The 22,293-nt window shown below is 56.4% G+C and overlaps 5 protein-coding genes across 5 annotated transcripts; 2 read left to right on the top strand and 3 right to left on the bottom strand.

Moving 5' to 3' along the window:
• Positions 1-5: 5 nt before the first annotated feature.
• On the top strand, positions 6-1,507 carry TRAVEDRAFT_40933 (uncharacterized protein; the record flags this gene model as incomplete). Its single annotated transcript, XM_008047054.1, has 2 exons — positions 6-474; positions 564-1,507. The coding sequence occupies 2 exons, from the start codon at positions 6-8 to the stop codon at positions 1,505-1,507; spliced, it is 1,413 nt and encodes a 470-aa protein (XP_008045245.1).
• A 798-nt stretch (positions 1,508-2,305) lies between these two features.
• On the bottom strand, positions 2,306-5,353 carry TRAVEDRAFT_54273 (uncharacterized protein; the record flags this gene model as incomplete). Its single annotated transcript, XM_008047197.1, has 9 exons — positions 2,306-2,381; positions 2,452-2,734; positions 2,790-2,819; positions 4,157-4,233; positions 4,287-4,528; positions 4,589-4,774; positions 4,833-4,980; positions 5,041-5,174; positions 5,231-5,353. The coding sequence occupies 9 exons, from the start codon at positions 5,351-5,353 to the stop codon at positions 2,306-2,308; spliced, it is 1,299 nt and encodes a 432-aa protein (XP_008045388.1).
• Positions 5,354-9,158: 3,805 nt separating this feature from the next.
• On the bottom strand, positions 9,159-12,782 carry TRAVEDRAFT_54272 (uncharacterized protein; the record flags this gene model as incomplete). Its single annotated transcript, XM_008047196.1, has 9 exons — positions 9,159-9,361; positions 9,440-9,780; positions 9,847-10,141; positions 11,551-11,627; positions 11,683-11,951; positions 12,014-12,199; positions 12,258-12,405; positions 12,464-12,597; positions 12,660-12,782. The coding sequence occupies 9 exons, from the start codon at positions 12,780-12,782 to the stop codon at positions 9,159-9,161; spliced, it is 1,776 nt and encodes a 591-aa protein (XP_008045387.1).
• Positions 12,783-15,593: 2,811 nt separating this feature from the next.
• On the bottom strand, positions 15,594-17,435 carry TRAVEDRAFT_24905 (uncharacterized protein; the record flags this gene model as incomplete). The annotated part of the gene is made up of 5 exons (XM_008047025.1): positions 15,594-15,687; positions 15,746-15,921; positions 15,974-16,399; positions 16,432-16,995; positions 17,049-17,435. 5 exons carry the CDS (start codon positions 17,433-17,435, stop codon positions 15,594-15,596), a joined length of 1,647 nt encoding a protein of 548 aa, XP_008045216.1.
• A 4,079-nt stretch (positions 17,436-21,514) lies between these two features.
• Positions 21,515-21,982, top strand: TRAVEDRAFT_85474 (uncharacterized protein; the record flags this gene model as incomplete). The annotated part of the gene is made up of 1 exon (XM_008047195.1): positions 21,515-21,982. A coding segment is annotated over one exon (468 nt), but the record flags the coding sequence as incomplete, so codon positions are not given.
• Positions 21,983-22,293: the final 311 nt, after the last annotated feature.

The following is a 22,293-nucleotide window of genomic DNA, read 5'->3' as shown; positions in this document are numbered from 1 at the left end:
TCACTATGCACGACGAGTTCCAGTTGATCGCTCGCATCCCGTACCCCGTCACAGTCCCCAGGTTCTACACCGTTGCCAGCGAGGTTGCCACGATGCGCTTCCTCCGCGCCAAGGGCCTGCCAGTGCCAGAGGTGTACGCCTACTCTGCCACGTCGGACAACGTGGTGGGGACGGAGTACATCTTTATGGAGTTCGTCAAGGGTCTGAAGCTCACAGACGTGTGGATGGGGCTGAAGGAAGCGGATCTCGCCTCCATTATGCGTCAGGTTGTCGAGCTCGAGTGTCGCATCATGTCGATTCCCTTTCCGGCCGGTGGCAGCCTCTACTATGCCGACGACCTGGAGCAGATGACAAGGAGGATGACGAATATCACCCCAATGCCGCTCGACGACGAGCGCTTCTGCGTCGGCCCAGATGTGCGCTTGCACATGTGGTATGGGCGGAGGTCGCAGCTCGATGTGGATCGAGGCCCGTGTACGTAACTTTCTTACTCCCTTCCCTCTCTCACCACCTCTGGTATGGTTTTGTCGAACCTTCCGGAACTGATTGAAATTACCATGCAGACGAAGACACGGCGGGTGTACTCGCAGCAGCCGCACGTAAAGAAATTGCATATCTGCAACGCTTCGGTCAAGCGCTGCTCCCGTTCCAACGCGCGAGGAGGGAGGCCTATAAGCACAAGAAGCAATCCCCCGTGGATCATATCGAAAATCTCGAGCGCTACCTTCGCATGGCCCCCTTGCTCGTCCCCGAAGACCCATCCCTCCATGCGTTTCGTATCCGCCATCCTGACCTCCACCCCAGCAACGTGATGGTATCGGCCTCGCCAGACTCTGGCCCCTTGGAGATCGTCGGCCTACTCGACTGGCAACACACTTCCATCTTGCCCCTATTCCTCCACGCCGGCATACCAGGTCGCCTGCAGAACTACGGCGACCCGGTCTCGGAGTACCTCATCCCACCGTCGCTGCCGGCGAACGCGAGCACACTGGACGAAGACGAGCTGATAGCGGCACTCGGACGCCACCACGCCCGTCTCGTGCACTTCCACTACGCCAAGAGCACAAAGAAGCTCAACACGCGCCACCACGACGCCCTATTGGACCCGGTGTCTCTCTTCGCCCGTCGCCTCTTTGACCGAGCCGGTGCGCCCTGGGAGGGCGAGACGCACGACCTGAAGGCGCTGCTAGTCGAGGCGACGGAGAGATGGGACGCGCTTGCGGGGGCGGGTGTGCCGTGTCCGGTCGAGTTCGAAGCCGACGACGTACGCAAAACGAAGGAGTTTAGCGAACGGCTGCAGCTGTCCGACGAGAACTTCGAGACCGTGCAAGCAGCGATCGGTTTTGAGACGGAGACGTGGGTGCCTACCGAGCACTACGAGCTCGCCAAGGCCCGCGCCGCGATTCTGAAACAGGCTGTTTTCGAGCAAATTCCGGAAGGGGAGGAGCGAGACAAGTTTCTGGCGAATTGGTTCTTGGACGACATGGACGAGGAGGATTATTTGTGACTAGGGATTTATTTATAGAATTGTTTCGCGGCATAGCGTCGTGCGGGGTTGAAGAAGACCCCGACTGCGAATATGTGATGGACAACACATAGAGATCCACCACATATGTGCTGCCGAGTCGTCTCTGCGCTCATGTGCACGCCGTGCACGTCCCCTGCGTCACACATCCCTTCGCCGGTGTCCCGCGGTCCGAGTACGACAATATTTGTGGAGCTAGGCGCCGTAGTCAGCGCCGCAAAAGCCTCGGATGCATATCCTATTAACGGGACCGGGAAACGTATCGTCGATGAGGTGGAAGATTCTACTGTGCGGTGCAAGTGAGGGTACATCGTGTAAAATAACGAGCGCACAAGGCAAGTCGAAAAACGAATGTACAATGATAGATGATGTTCGTAACAGACACATCGGAGTCGGAGACCCCCAGCCTGAAGTGCACCGACTGTGAGTGTTGGAAGAAGTTTGTTAAGGATGAGTACGAGGAGCAGCAACGAGGCGCAGGACATACCTCTGCGACATCAAAGCACACACTTTCCGCATCCGAGTCCCGTAGCCTCGTCGTCTTCTACGCTGTGATACTATTCTTCCGTCCAATTATATCACGCGTCCTATGCGTCTTTGGCATCCTGGTAGTCCGAGTCCAAAGACGCGTTGTACAGTGCATGGTCGTCGATGCTTGCGCTTCGAGTTGATTTGACAGATAAGTCTCCGGTGCTATATATCCTCATTGCCGTTGTCGTCCGACGTTGCGAAGCTGTCTGTGCCGGAATCGTCCGAATCGCTAGCATGAACGTCGCTAGTTCAATGATGGCCCTCTTTGAACTCTCTGAAGGCTGACAACTCGTCCTCGCTGAGCTGTAGAAATTCGGTGTTCATCCTACCGCAGGGTGCTGTGTTAGTACAATATCCATTAGACGTATGAGCCCAAAATCGACACCGGTGCGTACTTTGTCCATGTGACAGATTTAAAGTCTCCAAGTGCTTGTACCGTGACAAATATTTGGTCGTCCACCTCCTGGAGGGGTACAAAATCTTGCGGTGAAGCGAGGGCAATAGTATCCGCCGGAATGGAGGTGGGATCCTTCTCCAATGACCAGAAGCCAGACGGGATAATGCAGTCGTGAGCAGAACTATCACCGTCGAATTGGAACACGAAGAACCAAAGTGGTGGAACTACGGTCTCCGTGGTGCAAAAGACAATGGTCTCAGTGTAATATGTTCGCCGCGTGGCTTCCCGTCCAGGTCAATGGCCGGGGCAGAACGGACAGGTGTGGAGTGGGCGTACCTGTGCCGATCTGCGTGTAGCGGCGTCCTACTGCAGATAAATCCGGCAGCGCACACATCATCCACGAGGCAGTGTCAATCCCATCCAGCGCGTGTACATGTTGCTGAAAGAGAAACGTCGCAGGCACGGGAGCGCGGGAGAACTGGTATCTGAGGAGTTGGTGGTGACGAATCCAATCAGGGTGCGAGCAGCTCAAACGTCGCTCTCACCTCTTCCATTTGGTCTGTTCCCCACCTGTGCCTAGCGCGTATTCGATGCACATCTCGCCAAGGTCCGGTTTCGGGATATCAAACCATGTACTCGCCCTGATCCTTTGCTCAAAAGTAACATCTTCTGCCCTTGTCAGCTGACTGTCGGAGGCGTTTGAAAGATGTATTCGGGGCGGCTCACTTTGTCCGGGAAAAGGAAGTACTAAGGGTATTCTCTGCATTGTCACAGCGGCCTGGAATCTGGGATGTCGTGCAGATAGACAGGTCCAAGGACCGTGGCCATTACCTCCTAGCCATACTCCGAGTGGATACTGTGGGCAGTCGATAACATGCTCCCAATGTATCGACCATGAACGGCCTAGGACAAAGCCATAGTATGCTTTAATGGGGTTCAGGGCCTGTGATAACCAACGCTGCACCACGGTGTCTTCGCGGGCACTTGCGGCAGCACGAAGATCTAAATCGGTAGTCAATGATTGCACTTCCAAGGACTCGCAAGGGTTCGCACGGGGTACCTTCTATTCTGCTCGTCCTAGTTTTTGGCGCAGTTGGAACCTCCACAGTGTTCTGTGCACAGGTCCGGTGGGATTGATAGTATATTGCGAGGGCAGCGGGACTCACCGGCGTGGCAAGGTCCGAGTCTGGCATCTCAAGTACGAGGGGATCCCAAGTCCATTTGATATGGCCTCCATGCCGGTGATCAAATATAACCTCGGCTAATCGGATACGATGAAAGGATGCACTATTATCCTACATGGGCACAGAAGATGGGCAGTAAATCAGTATCCCAAGAAAGGTTTGTGGACATTCCGTCGTACCCAATATGTCGCTGTGGGAAGCAGTTCAAGCGGTTCCATGCCAGTGGCTTCCATATGGTCAACGACCATCTACCCAAATCTATTCAGTACTTGACTGCGTTTACTAGATTAGGGGTTTAGTCGAGAAGTACGTACACAAATTGCCGCCTCCTATATAGAGCCCGTTAGCTTCGTAGCGGTATTAACAGATATCGAGAGCACGCGCCATTCGCAGGTATTCTCGTAACTGGCTGATTCCACGCAAGGAGCGGATATGTTCTGCGAAAGGAATATAGTCTACCGGCGATGGGTTCAGCCGGGGAGGCAGATATCAACCACTGTGAATGATATGACCGCGTACCTTCTGTCACGATGTATGCAGCATCGCCTGGATTCCCCGAACGGGAGTATCCTATCATAGCCAGCAAGTGCGGGTGACTGTTTACATTGAAGTGAGATGCACAACCCCAAGGAGAGGGTTTTGGGCGTACCGGGTTCGCTTGGCAAATTTTACGGCCTCCACGAACTGCCGATCGTCGCGACTAGGATACTCGTACACCACCACCTGCGTTCCGGTCAGATTTCCCGCAGCCTCCACGACGGCGCGGTAGCGGAAGACGCGTCCAGCCGGCGGCCGAGCAGTTGCCTGGACGATGGTGTATTCGTCTCCATGTCGCAACGAATCGACGAAGGGCTCTAGTAAAGCCAGATTCTCACGCGCGAAGAGCCGAAACTAGCACGTCAATCGTCAGTGAGACACATAAGTAGCCGGTATGCGGACTTGAATGCTTACATCTCCATCGAATGTCGCGCTCCCTCCCACATGATACGCAAGGTCGGAGAGGTCGGTGCGGATCACCCTGGTCTCTCCCAGCAGAACTTCCCCCACTCGGGCAGAGTCGTCGATGTGCCGCATCATGCGAATGTTCCCGCTCGTTAGTGTGTTCATGCTCTGGTCAATGGCGAGCGTAGACTGGATCTAGCGACAATCATGACGTCAGGGGGATCGAGCGCGACGGGAGCTGCTCGGTGCGTACCAAGAAGATGCGATAGGACTCTTCGAGCTTTGCCGTCAGCGTCTTGACTTCCTTAGCGATTTTGCCGCGTTTGAGTGCAAACAAGATGCGTTGTACTCTTCCTGCTCGCAGGCGACGGACCATCAAGTTCTCGATATCTAGCAAGTTGCTGATGTTGGATTCGGTCAGATTAGGCTGATTTACGGAAGTCTAAGGAGCCGATACGCACTGCAGAAACGTCGTGACATGCTCCTTTCCTGCCGTCTCGCCGCTGCCGTGCTTGAGCTGCTGGTATACTGTCAGGACGAATGTCGCCGCACGTTCCGCGAGGGCTCGGCACTCGTCTCGAGTGTCTTCGATCTCCTGATCGACCGTCGGGTTACTAAACCGCAGAAAGAGTGCAGACAGAGTGTGCTGACCCTGGCTTTTTTCGCCATGCTCAAGGCACTTTCGATGGCGAGACTCAACCCGGGGAAGGGAAGACCTGCTGCTGCTTGCTTCGCTAACTCCAGCGCATCGATCGAGATCTCGAGGATCTGCATGGCTGTTGACGGCCAAGCGACGAGACTTGGAGACTGGTGTGCCAGAAGGGCTAGCTTGGCGGCGAGCCTGCAGATGGTAGTAGGATGGGGGTGTAATGATAACGGCGATGGCCGCGACCTGTCAGAAGGCGGAATCAATACAGGGCGTATGTCGTACTCGGAGACCTTGCCTCGAGTTCCCAGAGGCTGTACGAGAACACACCGGCATGTGACAAGGTTCTTGCAAGTGCAATTGAAAACCGCCGAAACGACGACATCTCATGGCTATGCACTTAGTATACGGTTGACGCTGAGTCGGCCTACTGGAGTCAATATTCTTCTAGCCAGTGCGAGCATATCGCTGTCCGCATCATGCACCGGTTCGCCTAAGAGCCTCTGATCTGTGTGTACCCATCTGCGAACCATTATTGCTGTCCGCTGATAGCGTGGGAGACAACGGAACAAATGCGTACCAAGAACCTGCTTGCTGCTCAGCGCCGAATTTTAACACCGTTGGATGAGTCGCAAAGCGTCCATACTGCTTTCGCAGTCCAAAGCTACACTATAGATGCTTTCTTCGTCACGGCTCCCCGTGCGCCGACATGTACAAGGGCGGGACACTGCAGAGTCCTCCGCTCGCCCTAAATCCATGCAAAAAGCGTATTCAAACGCATACTGCTCGTTTCGACTGATAAAACCGTGGGGTCTGAGCGGGTTGCTCCCGGAGTACGCGCTAGGCTCCCTCGATGCAACACCAAGGCGAAGCTCTCACCATGCGTGTCCATGCGTGTAAAGCACGTAGTCACTGAAGAGATCCCAATGATACCCAGACACGACGAGTGTAATGGTATCCTGGTGTCATTCAGGCTCGTGAACTATGATGTTGCACTCAGCCATCCGCAGCCGCGAGATGACGGACCCGGTTTATGCCCCAAGCGAACTCAGGCGGCATCACGAGGGATTAGCTATGACGCTCGTTGCCAAGAGCTATCATGCGCAGCCCGGATTTCAGTCAACACATAGACAGAGTGAGTACGGCGAGGCATGCATATCATATGTGGAAGCAGCCAAAGTGAGAGGTGGCGGACGCGCACTGCGCGACGATCACGAGTACTTAAGTACTGTCGCGTGGGCGCTCGCAAACCGCGCGTTGTTTGTCGACCAAACAAATCCACGTGGGAAATCCTCCCATGCGCTCGAGTCGGAGTCGCTCGCTCGTCCTGCTTCCTCCTCCCATTCGAGTCTGCGCCCGTCTATCCTCAGACTTCCTGCCTGCCTTTCACGCCATCTGCAGGACTAAGCTGTGCCCGCACTCTTGTGCCTGTTACCGCTAGACCCATATACGACTTCTCTTGAGGCTCCCCTGTCCTCTGCCTCGACGTGCCCGCCACCGCCCTCTGCTTTTCCGCAAACCTGCACCCGTTCTTCGCCATGCTCTTCGGTCGCACATCCCGCCATGCCACACTCCTCGGCCATTCTGCAACTTTTTCAAAGCGTTAGCAGGCCCACATCTATACACCACTAGCGGCAGCGTCTGCCTCTCGGAGTCTTCGCTGGTGCGGCAATCAAGACCTGCGCTGTCTTCGTCAGAACGTCCTTGAGCATCCTCTGGCCTGCACAATAAATACAGTCACGAAGTGCACACCGAAGATTATAGCAGGACGTTGGGTGCAACAATGTAGGGACATTGCCATCCGGTAAGTCCTCTATCAGTTGACGATACCTGGATATACCGTCCTACATGTGGGTGCAGTAGGCCGTCCGGATGGCGACTACGATGAGTTTGAGTATTTTAAACACCACTTCCACAGATGGTGGTATATCCGTGCACATAGTTTCTACGTCGACCTCAGTGCGAGTGAATCGCCTCTCCAATGCATCTCTGGGATAGTCGGGCCGACGCCTGTGCCTTAAAACAGCGTCGGACGAGCACCAACCCCGCTGCACTACGTGACCGGCGCTTTCGCCACGTTATCAACTCTACGCTCTGGGACCGCCCTCATGTCCTCGAAGTTGAGTTTAAATTCCCCGCATATGCGAACCGCAGATCATACTTAGGGGTAGGTATGCGTCCGTTCTGCTTGTTATGTAAGAAAACACGTTGATATCTCGTTGCTTGTATATGCAGATGGAGAATTGCATGCGCTACGGGTCGTCTTCGTCAATGCCCTTCGGTCCGCGCATTATAATCGACGACCATCAATGTCCCCCTTGCATAGCTTAGCGTCGTGCGGGTCTGCCGGAGACCCGTATTGGACAACACGCAGAGGCCCACTGCGCTTCCTGTCCCTGTCTCCGCCTTCATGAGCGCGCCACGTATGTACTCCGCATCACACGTCCCCTTGTCGGTGTTCCACGGGCCGACAAGACCCAATCCCTCTACGATGATGCGGAACCAGGCGCGCCGCCAGCGCGACGGGAGACTCAGCCGCACCGGGGTCGGTCGCGCGTGTCGCTCCTTGCGTGTGCAGAGACCGAAGTCGCGATCGAGTAGATCGCATCGTGCACATGAACAGCGTTGGCGCGCTTTCGGGCGTAGGGACTTCCACCGGAGATGCACCATCGTTGAGAGCCGGCAGCGGCGCACTCTACCTCACAGAGCGAGGACACAGTCCGCGGTGGAGGTATTGCAAGCGTTCAGCATCGTTGTCTTTACCACGCGAGTAGTGCGTCCATGCACCGACTACTTACACGCCGCGTGCTCTGTCACTTGCTTTCTTTGACGCCGCTTAGTACAGCGCTGATTTGTTGCCCTCAGGCTTCCACTTCACCCCAGGAACCCGAACACAGTCCGAGTAGGGCATGTCTCTGCCCGCACGGGAGGGATCATGGCGCAGAAGACAAAGTACTAGGAATGAACACGCGGACCTCCCAATCCGGCGGGGTCGTACAGACTACAGCGCTAGCTGTCTATCGTCCACCGACGACCCATGATCACAACTCAGCAGCGGGACACGGATCGGGCGCGAACCGATCCCCATGCGCGTCGTGCCAACAGCTTGCTCCAACGAGCCCTTCGCGCTCGTCTATGTGCTCGTCTACCCGACCGTGCCCCCGCGCGGGCGTTCGCTTGTACCTGGAAGCCCGTTTCGGCGGTAGCATGCGTCCATAGCGACCTCGTCGCCGGATTGCTGGCGCGCGACACTCTGCGCTCCGACTCGTCGCTCGCTGCCTCAAGCACTCAAGACCCTCTGGGGCTGCTTCCAAGGAGACATGCCAGTGGGGGCGTGCGTGTGGACGTCGATGGCATGGGGAGCCGCGTCCACCACATCCCGGCTCGTACCTCCCCTCGCTCTCCGGCCGCACGCTCCCACTTTTCGGAGCAGGACGCGCGCTCCTCGCGGTGATGCTCGATACAATGTAGACATTCGTTCCTACTGTAGGTGTCGTGCCTGGGGTCCCTGCTGAGCATTCATACTTCCGTATCCCCGTTCGAGACGGATCATATCGGACGTGTGAGGCCGCGCGTGAGAGCGTTACTTTGAATACTTACCGTGCGCGGATGTGGGTACTCTACACGGGCATCGTCAGAGTGCGTCCGTGTACTACTCGAATGTAGCGGGAGGATGGCTGTGGCACGGCAACATGGTCTACTAACTTCGTGCTTTGGCGATCGACACAGTCCACCCGGGAGCACTGTCACATCTATCATAGTGAGAGCTCGGCGCGCCAATACGCTAAACCTGCTGCTGCACGTACGTTCAGCAGTCGCTACGAGTCGAGGAGTCGAGGATGCATATGCGACGATAAGTAGTGCAGCCGGGGCGGCAGCTTCTTCGACCACCAACGGAGTCCAAGAGGTTCAGGCTTTGAACGCCAACCCTTCCTATGGGTACACCGCGAAGTAGTCATACACATATTGTTTGCGGAGGTTTCGAAGCATCTGAGTCGATGAAGACGAAGGTGTTACTGAGCGTGCGGCGAGTAGGGTTACATCGTAGAAACGGGGCGGGTCGGGGATGGAATGGGCGGGGATGGAAGAAGTTCGTTGAGCGGAATCCTCGAGCATGAGAGACACGGCCGCGCCGGCTGCGGGTGAGCAGGATGAGTACGAGTAGCCGCAACGGGGGCGGAAGTGGTACATACTTCTGCAACGTCAAGACGGACACTCGCCGCATACGAGGCCCATGGCTTCGTCCTCTTCTGCACTGTGATATTCTTCCGCGCTTTCGTATTCCGCATCTGTCGCGTCCTGATAGTCCGACTCCGGAAACTCGTAGTTCACCCCGAGGACGTGATCTTGGTTTCTGGAGCTCGATGCGAGGGATTCGGCGTCGAAGTCTCCAGCGCCATCCTCTTCAGCAATGCTGTCGTCCGTTGCAACACCATCTCCACCGGAGTCGTCCGAGTCGTGAGCATCGGTGTCGCTAGTCGAATAATAGCTCTTTTGGAACTCTCTGGATGCAAAGAGCTCGTCCTCAGTAAGCTCTAGAATCTCGGTGGCCATCCTACCAGAATGTGCAGTATTAGTACAACACCCAACATACAAGCCCCAAATCGACACCGGTGCGTACTTTGTCCGTGTGGTGAATACGAGGTCACCAACCACTTGCGTCAAAGTGAACAGCGGAGCTTCGGAACCCTCCTCAATGGGCTCAAACTGCGGTGTCGAATCGAGGATGATACCCGACAGCACAGAGGTGGGATACTTCTCCGACGACCAGAATCCAGTTGGCATATTGCAGTCGTGAGCGGAACCGTTTTTGCCGTCGAATTGCAAGACGAAGAACCAAAGCGGTGGGTATACCTGCTCAGTGGCATGCGCGCTCCTCGTGATGGTCGTCTCAGTGAAATATACTTGGTACCAGGCTAGACATCCATATCAGCGACCGAGACATAGAAAGACAGAACGGGCGCACCTATACCAATGTATGTGTGTTGTCCTTGAAGGACAGATAGGTCCGGTAGCGCAGGCATCATCCTCGAGGCCGCATCGAGTCCGGCGGGCGCGTCTACACGTTGCCGAAACAGAAGTGTCGTATTCACGGGAATGCAAGAACATTGGTATCTGAGGAGTTGATTCAGATGAACTAGATCGGGGTGTGAGCAGCTCGGATATTGCTCTCACCTCTTCCATCTTGTTTGGCCCTCGCCCGTGCCTAGCTCGAATTCGATGCACATCTCACCAAGGTCCGATTCCGGGATACTGAAACAGCTACGCATGTGCAACCTCTGGTAAAAATCATGGCCTTCTGCCCTCGTGAGCTGACTGAGGAGACCACTTTCGATTGGTGTACTTCGCAGCGACTCACATTGCCTGGGACTGGGAAGTACAATTGGTACACTCTCCATTGTTACAGCGACCTCCAACCCGGGATCTTGGGCAGATAGACAGGTCCAAGCTTCGTGAAAGTTGTTGCGTCCCAGCCACACTCCGAGTGGATACCGTGGATAGTCAGCAATATGCTCCCAAATCTGCCGCCATGAGCGACCTGGGAGGAGGTCCGACATGCATGCTCGAGAGGGGCTCAGGATGGATGATAACCAATGCTGCACCACAGTGTCGACGCGTGCACATGCAATGGCACGAAGATCTGACACGGTAGTCAGCAATCACACTTCCAGGGAATGGTTTGCATACCGTACCTTCTATCGTGCGCATCCTATCTCTTTGCATCACCGGGACTTCTATTGTCTGTGTGAAGATATATTGAGAGTGGGCGCATGATGAGGGAAATGATTCTTACCTGACGATTGTCTGTCTTCTCAAGTGCGAGGGGATCCCGAGCCCATTTGATACGGCCTCCATGGTGGTGATCAACTACAACCTCGTCTAATCTGATGACATGGATATCTTCACTTGTATCCTGCATGGACATGTCATATGGGCGGTAAGTCAGTAGACCTGATGGTTCTGTAGCAGGTTCATCGTACCCAATATAAATACATGGGCAACAGTCGACACAGTTCCACCTGAGTTTCAACATGGTTGATGGCCATCTGCCTCCGATACCTTCAGAACTCGACCACATCCTCTGGATCACTGGTCGAGTTGAGGTATACGTACACAAATCGCTGCCGCCTTTATAGATCTCGTCAGCTTCATAGTAGTATCAGGGACATCGAGGCTACGTGCCATTTGCAGGATCACCCGTAACTTCCTGGTTCCACGCAAGGAGCTTAGATGTTCCGTAAAGGGAATGTAATCTGTCGAAGAACAGTTCAGCCGCGGAGACAGTCTTTGAATATTGGCCGTTGCGAGTGATATGCCGCCGTACCTTCCATCACAATGTAAGCGGCCTGGTCTGGATTTCCTGGACGGGAGTATCCTAGCATAGCCAGCACATTAGGATGGCTGTTGTATGGCGGTCAGATGTGGCATGTCCCTAGGCAGAGCGATGTGGACGTACCGGCGGGATTGCTTCGCAAGGTTCACTGCTTGCACAAACTGCTGACTGCCGCGATTAGGATATTCGTATACGACCACCTGTGTTCCTGTCAGGTCGCCCGCGGCCTCCACGACGGCGCGGTGGCGGAAGACGCGGCCGGTCTGCGAGAGAGAGACCGCGTTGACCAGGGTACGTTCGTTTCCGTTCCGCCCAGTCATGCCATGATGCAGCTTTCCCGAGTCGACGATGGGCTCTAAGTAGGCCAGATTCTCATGAGCAAAGAGCCGGAACTACGACGTTGATCGTTATGAGGGCACACTCCAGGAAGCGGTAAGCAGATTCAAATACTCACATTTCCATCGAACGTGGCGCTCCCACTGACGTGCTGCGCGAGGTGCGTGAGGCCATCGCGGATCTCTCTGGTGTCTCGAACGACAATCCCTCCGACGCGTGCTGAGTCGTCGATGTGCTGTTGCATACGGAGATTCCCGCTTGTCAGCGTGTCCATGCTCTGGTGGATGGAGAGCGCAGCCTGGATCTAGTGACAATCGTGCCATCAGTGGGATTGAGCGCGACGGGAGCCGTCCTGTCTGTACCATGAAATTGCGATGGGAGTCTTCGAGCTTTGTGGTCAGCGTCTTGACCTCCTTGGCGATCGTCCCGCAATTGAACGCAAGCAAGATGCGATATCGCTTTCCGGCTCGCAGACGGCGAGTCATCAAGCTCTCGATGTCCAGCAAGTTTCTTGTGTCGGATCGAGTCAGTTCGAACCGATGTAGAGGGGTCGAATGCTGATACGCACTGCAGAAACGTCGTGACATGCTCTTCCGCCTCCATTCCGCCGCTGCCGTTCTTGAGCTGCTGGTATACTGCTAACACGGATGTTGCCGCACGTTCGGCGAGGGCTCGGCAGTCATCTCGGGTGTCTTCGATCTCCTAAGCCCGGCACACTGCAGGTTACCAAAGAAGAACCATGAGCGTAGACGACTTATCCTTACCTTGGCTTTCTTCGCGATGCTGAGGGCACATTCGACGGCGGTGTTGAGCCCCGGGACGGGGATTTTGGCCGTTACGGGCTTTGCTATTTCTAGCGCCTTGATCAATGCATCAAAGGGCTTCATGACGTCGGAAGAACGACTCGGGAGATTCGAGTGGGTGCGAGAGGGGGCTCTATCTGATCCCGGTGGTGGTGAGTCTGCAGGTGAGAGGACGAGGACAAGAGGACACTGACGACGTGCCGGGGTGCAGAGGTTATGTAGGGCGTGTTAGGGTTTCGAAGACGCTGCTTCGTGTTCCCAGCGGCTGTACGAGAATACAGGATATGGCGGGGCCCTTGCAGGTACTGAAGACGCTCAAGTGTCGACAGCGCCATTCAGATCCTAGTACTTTTTCTGTTAGCCAATCCGAGCCCCCGTTTGCGCAGAAGGCAGTCCACGGTAGTGAATCCTTAGATCGTTGCATCAGGATGGACACTGCCCATACAGTATGCGGCACCGGGCGGGGAGCTCTCGCAGTACTTGTCAAGCACGTATATTCTTCACGAACACGACCTAGCAGTGCCCATGTGCGGTGAACGCATACTTCTTATAGACGTCCAGGCTTGAGAGCTATATCCAGGTCGGCGACAGCTAATCGCAGCGCGATATCACAGTTGCACAATGCATCACAGATGGAAACGCACCCTTGTCTTTTCCTGCACGGATTTGCGCTAGGGAGCGGAATTCGCAGGGCATACTACCCGGAAGAATTTGCAGAGCGCCCTACATTTCCGGGTGCGTATGGGCGTTCAACGGGCCCAGCGCAAGCGTGCACAGCGCGGCCTTATAGAGACACAATATAGCAGCTGCCGGTGCTCTTTCTTGCGCCAGAGGCTTTTTGTGTTTTTCTTAGTAACCAGTCTCGTTAGCGGAGGAGATGCATATGAGGGCCCCAGGCAAGGCGGAAATGTCCCACAGGCGCCCGTCACCCGACCGATTGTTTATGGACCAAACAAAGCCACGCGTCCGCTCGAGGCGGACCGAGTCCCTCTCCGTCGCGATCTGCACCCGCTCCTCGGACCTCCTCCTGCCCGTCTTTTCTCTGCCAGCGCCCACTCTTCTGTCCTCCGCGCTGCCTGTACCTCACAGGCTCTGTTTTTGGTGCGTGGCATGGAGTCTTTCATCACTCTCTTGGTGCTCTCCCATTCGCTGACTCGCGTCTCTCGCTGTCCTCTGCTCGCCGCACAACTCGACCTGCACCCTCCTCGCCCTGTTCGATACGGCAACACGTGCATGGTCTCATATTCTCTGCAGCAGTCTGTCCTCCTCTGCCGGGCCTCTCGTCATGTCTTCTTTGACTCCTCTATAACTTTCCTGATCCGCTACAGGTCGTGCATATCTCGTTTCGGTGCGTCATCAACCCCGTCCAGCAGAAGCATAATCCGCAATGCCCATCGAGAAATCTTCTCGCCTTTCATCTCGCGTATACACGGCCCAAATTCAGTGCTTGAATCCGACGATGTCTCTCCCGCAGTCCACGGCGGGGCTATTATCTGCAGACCGTCGTCAACTTGAACGTCTGCACGTCCGGCTGTTACGTACCTCTAGAGGGCGGCGGTCGACCTCGTCCGATGACGATATGCTGCTCGCCAAAATGCTAGGTGTGTCCACCGTACGGAACGCCGTCTAGTTTCAACTCGTCGACAGATACAAGCGCTTCTCTGCTGTGCAAGACTCAACTCAGTGTTATACATATGGGTGCGTTTCTAGGCCGTCCATATCCCCAAATACGATCACTATCTACATTCGAAACACCATTTGATCGCAGAAAATGACCTCCACGGACCCGCGCAGTCTTTTAGCCGCTTTGAGCGTCATGTATCGCCTCTGTAAGTCATGTCTTCCTTAGCTGAACCTACGCCTGCGCCGTACGATAACGATGGGCAAGTACGCACCGAGCCACGCCGGACGGCTGCTAGGCTGCTAAACATGTCATCGATATCCATATTCCGCCATGGCCTTCGCGATCTGGCGAATGACACGATATGCATATACGAATCGCGGGGCGTAGATCTTGTCCGTCTCAGCATGCCGTGACTAGAGTCACTAGATAGACAACTCGCTGACACCTCGCGGCTTCTACGTGCAGATATGGCAACATACGCGACGCGGGATTCCCCGTATCGGTGCCCGCACTTTCGTGACTACTCGACGCCTGGAATCGCCTCCTGCATCTTTTGCGCGTGCATAACAGACTCGATGCCCGTGCCATGGCGCCGTCTTGCAACAGGCCCAGTATGGCGTGCGTTCACGATCGCACTCCGCGCAGTCTCGGGAGGCCTCACAGGTGCGCCGTGTTCCTCCGACGCCGTCTCCGTGCTCACGAGTGTGCCGCGCATGTCCCCACTTGGTACGCGCACGGCCGGATTACACACCGACGCTCCACCTCGACTCGGCATTAGGCAGTGTCAGCGCGATGCACGAGTTACCCACACCGGGGTGCGTGTACCGAGCAGATCTCGAGGTGCGAGGCGAGTGGCAGTGCTCCTGGTGGTTTGGGATTGGCTAGCTGATCCGCGCGAGTTACGCCTCCCAGCAGCTTGAACTTGTTCCAGAACATTTTCCCTTGTTTTTCCTTAATGCAGTACTCTCATTAGCCAACTGCGACCTGGCCCCTAGTGTGCGCTATTACTCTCAGCAAGCATCTCTGTTCGAGATAGCTCGGAAAGCATTCGGTCGACGTCATAACCATTCCGGGTGAGTTATCTCGAGCTTCACCAGCATGCATCTCGAGCATTGGGGTCTCTTATCAATTGCCTCATACACAGGATATTTTTCCAAGTCATCTCGTATCACAACTCTCCATGAGAGCGGCCGGCTGTGCCAGCTTCGACAATTTAGATTGTATATTATCTCAGCGTGTGTCGTAATATTTGGAAATCCGGATATTCTCCTTCAGTACCGCATCGTCCTTTGCCCCAGGTCTCCCCGATTCTCCATCCCCGCCACCGCACATTGTAGTACACCTGTTGCCTTCTGCGACACGCACCTGCACCGAGTCGTCAGCTATCAGCGTACAAAGCTCCGTATCTGTGGCATCGACGCACCGTTGGTGATAGCTGTGGTTGCACATGAAGTGCACCGCGGGGAGATCGAGCCCGCCCTGGCACGCCGAGCACTGCGTGACGTGGAACACGCGCGGATGGTCCGGTTCCGACAGTTCCTCGACCTGCCGTAGCTTCCCCTCCGTCTCCGTGCGATACGACACGATCAGCTTCTGGTCCTGTATACGTAGTTAGCACATCCAAAACGCGCCAGGTTTCGAGCAGCCGTACCGTATCGACCTCTTCCCACGCGCTCTTGATGCGCGACATCAGCCACTCCTTCACGAGCCCGACGCTCGCCACGCTGTTCCGGCTCAACACCTGCGCAACGCTAACCGGAGGCATCAACTTCTCCTCGTCGATCACCCTCAACACCCGCCGCACGTCCTCTCTATGCTTCGCGAGCAGCGCCGGGGTGCTCGTAAAAAACCGCAGCACCAGCGGATACAGCTGCGGCCGCCCAGGGCCATACTGGTCTAAGCAGCGGACGACCTCCGCGCTCGCGCCCACGTCGCCCGCCAGCTCGCGGTCCATGAAGAACCGGAGCACGTCCTCCTGCATGCCCATGCGCTCCCACAGCAGCACCAGCCCGGGCGTGTACGCGCCTGTCGAGCACAGGATATGAGCGTGCGTCGGGTCGTACGGCAGCCGCGCGTTCTGCAGCACCGCGAGCGCCTTCGCTTCCCCACCTGCGTGAGGTATAGCTCGAAGAGCGTGTTCCACACCGTGGCTTGGTCGCGCGCCTCCGCCTGCATGTCTGCGTCCGGGTCGGCCTCGACTGCGAGCGGCTCGGACGTGTTCTCAACGGTCTGGCCCCACCGTTTGCGCGAGACGATCTCGAGGAAGCGTACGAAGTGCTCGGGATGGTCGACGAAGTGTGCGAAGTAGAGCCGTGGGGACGGACGCTTCACGCTGCTTGCAAGCTGCTTGGCGGCAGTCGCAGTAGTAGGCGTGGCTGGTGGGGGTGTCGACGCCTGAGAGGCTTCATGCACGGAGTCCTGTCGGACGATGGGCTCTGGAGCCTTCGTCCCGTTGGTCTGTGTGTTCGGCTCGGCGACCGATGCCCTGTTCAGCGTCAGATAGAAAAGGTATGATGTGCCGCCGCCAGACTGCTTGGCAGGAGCAGCCTCCTCTTCGTCTGCCTCGATCGAGAGTGGTGTCAGACTCGTGCAGATGTCGATCAGGAGATCGGTCGTCTCGTCTGGCAGATTGTCCAGCATCGCTCTCCCGTACCGTGCCAGGTTGCTTTCCGCCTATACACAAAGCACAATCAGGGGCAAGTCGACTTCAATGAAACAGCACGCACAGCTTCAGCGCCCAGTCGGCGAAGGTAAGTCAGTGCATCCTTGTAGTTGCCCGCGTCCTCGATCTGTATGCGCAGGTAATCTTCGTGTCGTTCATACTTCTTCGCTAGGTAAGAGGCGTGCTCGAAGTACCCCGCCTGGCGACACACGCGAATAGCGGTATCGAGATCGAACGGCAACTCGTCCTTTCCACCGTCGGGGGACGTGCCCAGCGATTCGCACTTGATGAAGCGATCAAGGCGTGTGACGTCCTTGAGCTTCGTGTAGGTATTGAGAAGCAGCGTTGTGTGGTCCGAGTTGGCCAACCCGAGAGAATGCAGCTCCTGCAGGTACGTCACGAGGTTGTGTATCCGTTGGGCGTCCAAAAACTGCTCGAATATGAGTATCATAGGTTAGATGCGCTAATCGAAGGCACCTTACCTTGCGGATGAATACATAGCTCCCAGCCGCTCTGCACGTCGCACGGCGTGAAATACGGTGCGGAAGGCGTGCTCGCGGACTGCACAGGTGCCCTCGACTCAGCTCGCTGCAAAGCCCCCATCCTCCCCGCTCGGTGAACGATGCTGCCGAGGTTCCTGGATCCCGTGGAGAGCGCGTTTTGACGTGCATTCATCATGCGTCCATCGGTGCTGACGGACGGCGAGTGCCGTGCGCGCGGTGGCGGTGTTGCTCGGGTGAAGGCTCTCAGCACTCGGCGCATAGGTGTAACTTGCCCTTTGTGTCTCGAATTCGACACTGGGTGCGTGAGGTGCGAGGTATGCGTGAAGCGGTGTGAGGTGACGGCGACGAAGGGTGGCTGCGCGGGCGACGGGAATTGTGTGGTACAGGCCGCAGAGCGAGCGCATACAGAGGTCGGACGTGCCGAGTACGACGCCCTTGGTAAAGACAAAGGTGGAAGTTTCTGGATTCGGTGCCACCGTCGTTCATGAGGCGTACATTGCCGTCCTCGAGGTCGGATTGTATATTCGGGTCGTCGTCAAAAAGAGACGTGTTGTGGAAGAGTTCATTGACTGCTCGCCCTTAGAGAGGGGCGCACTAAAAGAACTTGGAGTTCCAAGTTGGCTGAAGATAGCAGAATGCCGGCGCAGCGTGTCATGTCCTGGCGACGACTCAAGACGGCCACATGGCTGACAATTAACACACGCACGTCAGATGCAGCTTCAACAGAAATAGTCTCACATACCTGTTATTTACCGCTGGGTGGTATGAAGGTCTCGTCCTATTCGTTTTTGGGCGGTACATAATCGTGGTTGACCGCGACGACACCGTGGTGTTCCCGCTTTCGTCGGTCGTGGAGCGCGTGCCTGGCAGAGTTATGCACCATTAATTGAGCAGTGTATTGTACACGAGCTAACACCCAATGGCGTACGGCCAGTACGTCTGTCAGAGCACCTCCGCTACCGTTTTACACACACACAAAAGAGCATCTTCTTGATAGTAGAGCCCTGGTTAGCTGTCCGTACAGCACCCGAGAACGAGGCTCACCTGCTAAAGGAGGATACGCGGTGCATTGCTGAAGACGGATGTACGACGGGTGTCCCGTATGCTAGCATCGATGAGAGCTTGCCCTGACTGTCGTGCTTCGGACGAGCGCGATCGTTGGCTGGAGAGCACGAAGGTCAAATGCCCGCATATTGCACGGACAGAGTTCGCCAGTAGGGATCGTACCATCTTGCTGCAGGGGCTGTGGGTCCCAGAGCGACGCCTGTCCCAGTCGGTGCCGAGTGCAAATGTCGACGTTGGTATTGACAAAGATGCGGGATACAGACCCCGAAGCGCGGCCTGCTCGATACGGTGCACGCGGAGTGAGCTACCGTACCCGAGCGTAGAGGACGGGTTTGCATGCATGTTGCGGACAGAGGCGGCAAGCTCGGGGACAGAAAAGGATGTCGGTGAGGGCGTTTGGACGTGCGCTCCAGAGCAAATTGCGGATATTCTATGTGCATGCAAGGTATGATGAAGCGTGCAGAGAAACGCGCTTTGTCGTTTCCATCTCGTCCCATGCACTTGACGTACTTCCCGATGATGTGGACAGAATGTCGAGCGTCATTGGTGTGCGTGGTCATTCGCTTCGGTACGTACTCGCCCGTCCGCGGCACAGATGAGCAGGCTGTATGGCTTTGTCATGGGGAGGGTGGGCGACAACTGTCCAGTATTGCGTGTGCGACAACGGGATATGAGTGATCACAAACGGCAGCCCCTCGACTTGGGCGTGCAGTTCGGCAATATAGCCTGACAGAGCAGAGACCTTGCTCCCAAAAATAGGGATGGTGACTTACCTGTGCACTGTGTTCTGCCGTAAAAGCCATAACTTTGGTGCGCAGATCGGGCGGCGCGGACGCGTACAGATACGCTACCCAGAGCCGAAAGCGTTGGTCGCGTTCATTGTGGACATAGTCGCGTTGGTGAGTTGCGGAGGGAGATGCGCAGAGCCAGACAAGAGCAGTGCTTGATCCGACAAGCTAGGAGAGCATACTGAGGGTGGTCGACGCGGTACGCGAGATGTGCGTTCGCGACTCGAGCGTATCAAATAGGCGCGCACGCGTTGTTTATGGACCAAACAAAGCCACGCGGGCCTCGGTGTAACGCCCAGGCGCCGGCCGAGCACTCCGGCGCTGGACCTACCGTATACGTTACTCCTTCCTTTCTCAGCTTACCCGCGTACTGCTTACTGTACGCTCTCTCATCCTGCCTTGGCTTCGCCTTGGCACCCAAAACTTCCTCTTTTCCTCTCGCCTCTCCGATACGTATAAAAACCCTTTGTATTCACGTACGGCGAGGCATCGTTCATTCCTCAATCGAACAGACCGTATCCCTGTCTTTCAGCGTCTGAGCGTTCCCTGTGACGACCTCCTTCCCTCTTCGGTTGCCGGCGTCACATCTTTTTGACATCACACGGACTATCTCTCTAGTGCCGACTCGCTCGACTCGACACTCTAGCTTCTTCTAAAAACAGTCTCGCTTTGTCCGACGTCTAGGTCTGATCAACCTTCGACCAACGACCCCGCCCGACGACTCTTCCCCATTCCATCGACATCTCGACTACTCTCGGTCTCTCGACATGTCACGTTACAACCTCCGAACCCGCTCGTCAGCGGCATCGGTACACAACCCTCAAGCAATCCCGGGAGAGTTTCGCGACTCTCCCGCTCCCGGCACCGAGCCTTCAAGCACACTCTCGAGTGTAGGCTCGTCTTCCGGAGCCGAAAACTCCGAGTCCGAGGCTGGGCCCCTGACTTATAGTCAGGTCGCCTCCTCGCGGCTTCCCTCACCGGAACTACACGTTCCTGAGGCGATCCCTGCTGCGCATAGCGAGCAGGAGGCTGTCATAGATGATAGTACTATGAATATAATTCATGATAAAGGAAAAAGCCCCGAGACGTCGGGCATAGTTCCCTCCGTCCCCTTAAAGCAGGAGGACGTCGAGGATGGACCCTGGCAACAGGTACCGCGAAGCGGCAAGCATTCGCGCAGCGCTAGTAAGGACCTCTCCGCAAATGGTTATGCGAGTGAGGCTTCGCAAGGCGAAGGCACCTCCAACCTAGCAACCACTCGCAAAGGGAAGGAGGTGGCTACTTCGCCTTTAGTAGTCGCCGGCCTTGCGGATCACGAATTAGATCCTGATGCTCAGCGAAAGGAGCTAGCCCGTTATTCGCCGACTCCTAAGGTTGCTAAGAAGCTCACCTGGGGACCACGAGATTCGACGAACATCTCGTCGGACTCCACCTGTAGTTCGGCTACTGTGAAACAGGACAAGGAATCCTCCCCGCCGCCCTCTGACGAGGAGCAAGCTGTAGATATATTAAAGCAGATCGAACTACTCGAGCAAAAGCTAGTTCAGCTCCAGCTACAGTCACCGCCCCGGGGATCCAGCTCCTATGCGGCGGTGCCTCCCCTGCAGAGCCACCCCACCGACTTCGGCTTGCCCAAGGCAGCTACGCCTGTGCCCGCGGGACGTTCCGTTAAACCGGCGTCCGGGAGCAACGCAGTGCGAGGTCGCTCTACCGGCCTGGAGGGTAAGGAACCTCTGTCATCCATTAGCGCTTCCTTGAAGAAAGCGAAGTCGAGTAGCGCAGGTACCACCGCTGTAACCCCGAGCGCGCTACATGAGAACTACGTGCCGGCGAGTGTGCTGGTGTCGGCGTCGGTCGACCGCGCCCGCGGCAAGGTGCAGTCCGAGTCCCCGCTGAAGGCCGGTCGAAGCTCCTTGGCCCCCGCGCTGAGACCCAGCACGCAAATCGAGCCCGCGAGTTACCTCGGGCTTGCCTTTAAGCACATCGACGACCGACTCGGAAAGGGGGGTGGTCCGCCGTCGTCATCCTCGAGCTCGAGCAGTAGCAGTCCGAGTAGCTCGGACAGCGACTCTTCGGACGCGTCGGACAGGCGTCGCCGCCGCCGACGCCAGAAGAAGTTGTCTCAGCGACGACGGGACCGAGCGTCGCGGGATGGTTCTACGGCGCGTGTCCCGATCCTCAAACCTCGGGACCCCGACGTGTATGATGGAACGCCGGATGTACAGAAGTTTAATAAATTCCTGCATGACATTACGGAGTATATCGACGGATATAACATACCTCCTGAGCGACAGGCTTCTACCGTATCGCACTTCCTCTCCAAACGTGCGGATGCTTGCTACATCGCCACCTGCTCGGAGGCTCCGTGGGAGTGGACGTTAAAGGACGTTCTTGTAGAGATATTCAATTACTGTTTTCCTATCGACTTCCGTCAGCGGACGCGAGAGAAACTGAATAGTGTCATACAAGGCGACCGCACCGTGCGCGAATTCGTCCACGAGTTGCAGGGCCTCTTCCTTCTCCTCGGGCACATGTCCGAGGAGACGAAGATTGAGAAACTCTGGTACGGTCTCCGTCCCTCTCTGCAGGGAGAGTTATACCGAGCCAAACTGAATCCGGCTACCGCCTCCTGGGCTTCGGTGCAAACGGAGGCCGAGGTGGCGGAGCTCGCGCAGGCCGCTGGCGCTATTGCCGAACGTCGTCAGCAGACGCAGCGCGCAGGACATGTCGCCGCCGGCGCGAACACGGCGCGCTACGACGGGTCGGGTGGCACATCGCGCACGTCGTCTCGCCGTCATGACCGTACCCGCGAGCGACGCTTTAATGACCCCGCGGTCGCTTCTTCTTCTTCTACTGCCCCTGGTGGTGGAGGGCGCGATGCGCGGAAGCCGGCCACATCCGGCGGTCAGAAGACGGGCTCTCGGCCGGTTGAACGTCCAAAGAACCCACTCAC

Source organism: Trametes versicolor (genome assembly GCF_000271585.1).
Source record: "Trametes versicolor FP-101664 SS1 unplaced genomic scaffold TRAVEscaffold_16, whole genome shotgun sequence".
Classification (NCBI taxonomy): Eukaryota; Fungi; Basidiomycota; class Agaricomycetes; order Polyporales; family Polyporaceae; genus Trametes; species Trametes versicolor.
This window is presented reverse-complemented; position numbering and strand designations above follow the sequence as displayed.